At 37.8% G+C, this 4,751-nt stretch overlaps 2 protein-coding genes across 3 annotated transcripts in view; both read left to right on the top strand.

The window, feature by feature from the left end:
- LOC102580926 (DNA-dependent metalloprotease WSS1-like) overlaps positions 1-1,765 on the top strand; it is a 6,206-nt gene extending 4,441 nt beyond the window's left edge. For both annotated transcript variants that reach the window (XM_015306719.1, XM_015306720.1), the window contains exons 5-6: positions 75-320; positions 1,359-1,765. In XM_015306719.1, the coding sequence (XP_015162205.1) occupies positions 75-269 (195 nt within the window). In that variant the 3' untranslated portion in view covers positions 270-320; positions 1,359-1,765. The remainder of the gene's footprint in view (positions 1-74; positions 321-1,358) is intronic.
- Positions 1,766-2,644: 879 nt separating this feature from the next.
- On the top strand, positions 2,645-3,884 carry STMEK2 (mitogen-activated protein kinase kinase). The gene is given in 1 exon segment (NM_001288477.1): positions 2,645-3,884. A coding segment is annotated over 1 exon segment (1,113 nt). The 3' UTR covers positions 3,758-3,884.
- Positions 3,885-4,751: the final 867 nt, after the last annotated feature.

A 4,751-nucleotide genomic window follows, 5' to 3' on the forward strand; every position in this document is an offset into this window, starting at 1 on the left:
ATTTGTCATAGCATTATCTCTGTGACTGTAAAGTCCCTCCACCCCAACTGATGTTATTCATTTCACCGTTGCAGCCTCTAGCCCTCCTTTGTGGAGCTTGTGGAACCCCAAAGGACAGAGGAAATGAAGCTAAGGCAGCAAAGGCCTGGTCTTGTAAGTTTTGCACGTTGCAAAATAGCCATGAGGTTGAACGGTGCTTAGCTTGTGGAGAGTGGAGATACTCTTATGGTCCACCTGTTTCAATGACAGATCCTCGTATTGGCACGTAAAGGGCAATAAGCAAAGAATTTTACAGAAATTACAGGCGGACTTTGTTACAGGTCAGACACGATTAATTAAATTAATTGCAAAATATGTTTTGGTGTAATGAAAGCAGTCAGTCATATTTACCCACTCTGCTCGAGAAACCATCTGTGTAGTTGTTAATATATGATGAATGAGATGGTAAGGCCTATGATGTTGAGAGAATGGAGAAGAAAGTAGTTGGCCACGAGAATTAAGTGTAATTAAAGTAGTTGGTATAAAAACTCAAAAATATCTTTCTCCCTTTCACTCGATACTGTGATTAGAAATATGATGATTTGGTATGCACATTAATATATCAAAATTTCCAAGTTACCGCATTAATTGTATAAGGTGCTGGAGTACTTTTGAAATATGATTACATAAAAATAAAAAGTTGCAGGTTTTGTCTCATCTCATCAAACATGTTGACGATAGCACTTTTCCATGTATGCATTTGCGCAAATGCAACGTATAGTAAGTATAATGGTCAAGATGCCAACATTTAACGCTTTCCCCATAACCCAGTTATTTGTTACCCCCACCCACATTGTCTACTTCCTAAGAACCAACCAATATACTATAGATACTCTAGAATAGATGAAAGTAATTACCTAGTGTTTTGTCTCTAGTGGGATTTGAACTCGAGACCTTATAGTGCTCAACCCACTTCATTCACCACTAGGCCACACATTGGCTGTTCAAACTACATGAATTTTGACCAAATACCTTATTGAGTATACTACTTTTTTGTATAACTTTTAAATACTGTATTTAAATTTAGCTCTGAATATTAGTCAAATAGTACCATAATTTTGGGACAAGAAGAAGTATTTCATATCTATGGACTTTGAATTTCCCATCATTCACATTAATTGGTAAAGAATTATGGTTGAAACTTGTGATAACTATAGATAACCTGCTCAATACTTGTATATTTAAATGAAGGACCAATGTCATAGATGAATACGCTGATGCCGTTATAGTTTGGTCCCTTGTGTTTATTTTTTCATGCGACTACAACATTCAGGTCTCGTTGAAGACAAGTCCGACTAATTTGGATTTGTGCATTGCAGGACTCGAGGCCAACGCTCCCAATAAGATTTTTTCCTTGAATCTCCGAGACTTGTGATCAAGATTGAAAGGATCTCAATTATCCCACCACAACTCATGTTGGTACATTATGGGAGAAGCTGCTGTTTGCACTGGTAAATAGTATTATTATGGTTTTAATATAAACTTTTCGAATATATAAGCAATGAAATAATTCCTATCATCATTTGGTAGAATGAAAAGTTTAACAATTCCAGATCATTAATGGATAACAAAAAGTAAGTGAGATATCGGTTTTGTGTCAAGAAATGAATAATTGAAATATTCAATCAATTTGAATGAGTTGAGAAAACCTTGTAATTGTGTATTTGGCAACGTAATGATTCATGTTAATCAACAATTGTCTCCAGTTCATTTGATTTTAAACAAATCATTGGACCTTGAGCAATAGTACAAGACTTCTTTCCCATTTTCAGTTTTACAAAACTAAATTCCAAATATTAAGTTCAAAAGTCAGACAAAGAGCTTTGGAGTGATGCGGTATGACCAATTACATAAATATGCCTAAATTTAAATAACTTAAACTAATTATTTAAGCTTCAATCCTAAAATTTGCTTTTGGGACTATGTAACACTGAATTTTTTGAATGAAGCAAATATGTTAGACAAGAAAAAAGAATACTGATATTTTTATAATACAAAACGTTTTGATTTTAAGTGAAATATAAGTTAAACTAAAAATATGAAAATAAGTCTCCTCCCCATTCCCAATAGAAGGAATTAACCACTCATAAAATAGACGAAAGGAAAAAAATTATAGTAAGTGATTGACAAACTCAATTCTTCCGCCCCGAACCCTATATATGCTGACTTGGATTTTCTACTTTGATGTTATTTTTATCCTATAATATTTTTCTAGATCGCATGAAAGCAAGTAAGAAATTCATTTATTTTCCTTTTTTACCAAATACACCCAATAAGTTAAAGATTAAAATGTTCTTTGGTAAGTAAGGTGAATGAATAAACAATTTGATTAGTATTTGTTAATGAGATGCTAATAGTAGGATTTAGCGTGACCCTAATGACCTACTCATCCACCCAATACAAATACAAATAGGTTTACCTTTTATTTTTCTCTTCCAAGAAAGTTCTCTCTCTATTTGTCTTTGGATGGCTGCATTTCTCCTTCTCTCGATTTTCTTTCCAGCTTAGAACCTAAAATCCCCATTCCATTTCTCTTTCTCTCTCTTTATTTATATATATATATATATAATTGCAGACAATCCAATATTCATTCATTCAATCAATCATGCGACCTACTCAACCAGCTGCTAACTCCACCTCCTCCGCCGCCGCATCATCCATGCCTCCTCCCTCTTCCGCCGGACAACGCAGTCGTCCCCGGCGTCGTACTGATTTGACCCTTCCTCTTCCTCAACGTGACGTTGCTCTTGCTGTTCCTCTCCCTCTTCCTCCAACCTCCGCTCCTTCCTCTTCCACATCCTCATCTTCCTCCCCGCTTCCTACCCCTTTACATTTCTCTGAGCTCGAGAGGGTTAATCGCATCGGTAGTGGCACCGGAGGTACTGTTTACAAGGTTCTACATCGTCCCACTGGCAGACTTTATGCTTTGAAAGTTATCTATGGTAACCATGAGGATTCTGTCCGTCTCCAGATGTGCCGTGAGATCGAGATTCTCCGAGATGTAGACAACCCTAACGTCGTTAGGTGTCACGATATGTTCGATCACAACGGCGAAATCCAAGTTCTTCTTGAGTTCATGGATAAAGGCTCTCTCGAAGGGATCCATATCCCTCTCGAACAACCTCTCTCCGATCTAACTCGACAGGTTCTCTCCGGCCTCTACTACCTCCACAGGCGTAAGATTGTTCACAGAGATATCAAACCTTCTAACCTCTTAATCAACTCCAGGCGTGAGGTAAAGATTGCAGATTTTGGGGTCTCCAGAGTTCTCGCACAAACTATGGATCCTTGCAATTCCTCAGTGGGTACCATCGCTTACATGAGTCCCGAGAGAATCAACACAGATCTGAATCACGGACAGTACGACGGATATGCTGGGGACATATGGAGTCTTGGGGTGAGCATCTTAGAGTTCTACTTGGGAAGGTTCCCTTTCTCTGTGGGGAGACAAGGAGACTGGGCCAGCCTTATGTGCGCCATTTGTATGTCGCAGCCTCCTGAGGCACCACCCACTGCTTCCAGGGAGTTTAGGGAGTTCATTGCCTGCTGTTTGCAGAGGGATCCTGCCAGGCGGTGGACGGCCGCGCAGCTCTTGCGCCATCCCTTCATCACCCAGAATAGCCCAGGCACCCACACCGGTCCTGCTACTACCTCATTGAGTAATCAGGCACATCAATTGTTACCTCCACCTCCTCATTTTTCTTCTTCTTCTTCTTGACGTTTTAGGTTCGGAGAAATTCCCCACTCTTTTGTTTTACTTAATTTTCTGGTTTTATTTTGTGTAATCTTAAATGTTGTTACTCTCTATTACTGATGGTGGTGGTTGGATTTTTATTTCTGGAGAAAGAAAAATGGGGCTGGTTTTGATAAAGTTAGTCTTTCCTCTTTCAGCTGATTAACAATTGTTGTATCAGGAGAAAGGAAAGTAGAAATTATGGGTTGCCCCAACTTAGAGATTCAATTAATGATATTTTGGATATATGTTTTGTCATCTTCAAAAATGAAGTCGCCATGGACATATATATATTTAGCTGTAAATCATCCTCCCATGTTGAAAAGTGAAGAAGAGAAAGTTTTGCTATTAAGTGCTAGTATCTTTTCCCTCAAGGATGCAATATCTGTTTTTTTTTGCTTGTGATTCTGTATTGGATTTGTTGTATGCTTAAATATAGTAAAACAATCCATTGCTTTTATAGGTAGAGAGCCTTATGAATTACTAGTTCAAAGCCTCCTATGGTGTGATTTAGTTTAATTTTTCAGAAGATGTTGTGTGAACATTTTCGACAAGTGTAGCAAGAAGTTGGTAAATGGGAAAAAAAGCTTTAAAAGTAATGCTAGTAGGAAGAAAGCTGCAGGTGTCTAGTCGTTTTTTGCCTTTAACGTTCAACTAGGCTGCTACTACTATGTCTTCCTTTGTTTGAGTTGAGGTAATAGACTTTGCATGCTTGGTTAGTTGATATATATATATATACAAGGCTGGAAACACAAATCTATTGCAATGCAAGGCTGGAAAAGAGAGATTTTAATCAAGTGTTACTAGATACATTGTTGCTGAACAAAATCTGCTATCCAGTGAATTGATACCTCTTGTCTGGTTGGAAGATTCTTGTGTTTATTATACTAGTAGTTTACGTTCCGTTAAATGTAAAAGGAGGACGGGGTTTCTGAACAAGACTGAGTAAAAACACGCAGAGTTAGTTGATCAATTCTAA

Source organism: Solanum tuberosum, unplaced genomic scaffold (genome assembly GCF_000226075.1).
Source record: "Solanum tuberosum cultivar DM 1-3 516 R44 unplaced genomic scaffold, SolTub_3.0 scf00040, whole genome shotgun sequence".
NCBI lineage: Eukaryota > Viridiplantae > Streptophyta > Magnoliopsida > Solanales > Solanaceae > Solanum > Solanum tuberosum.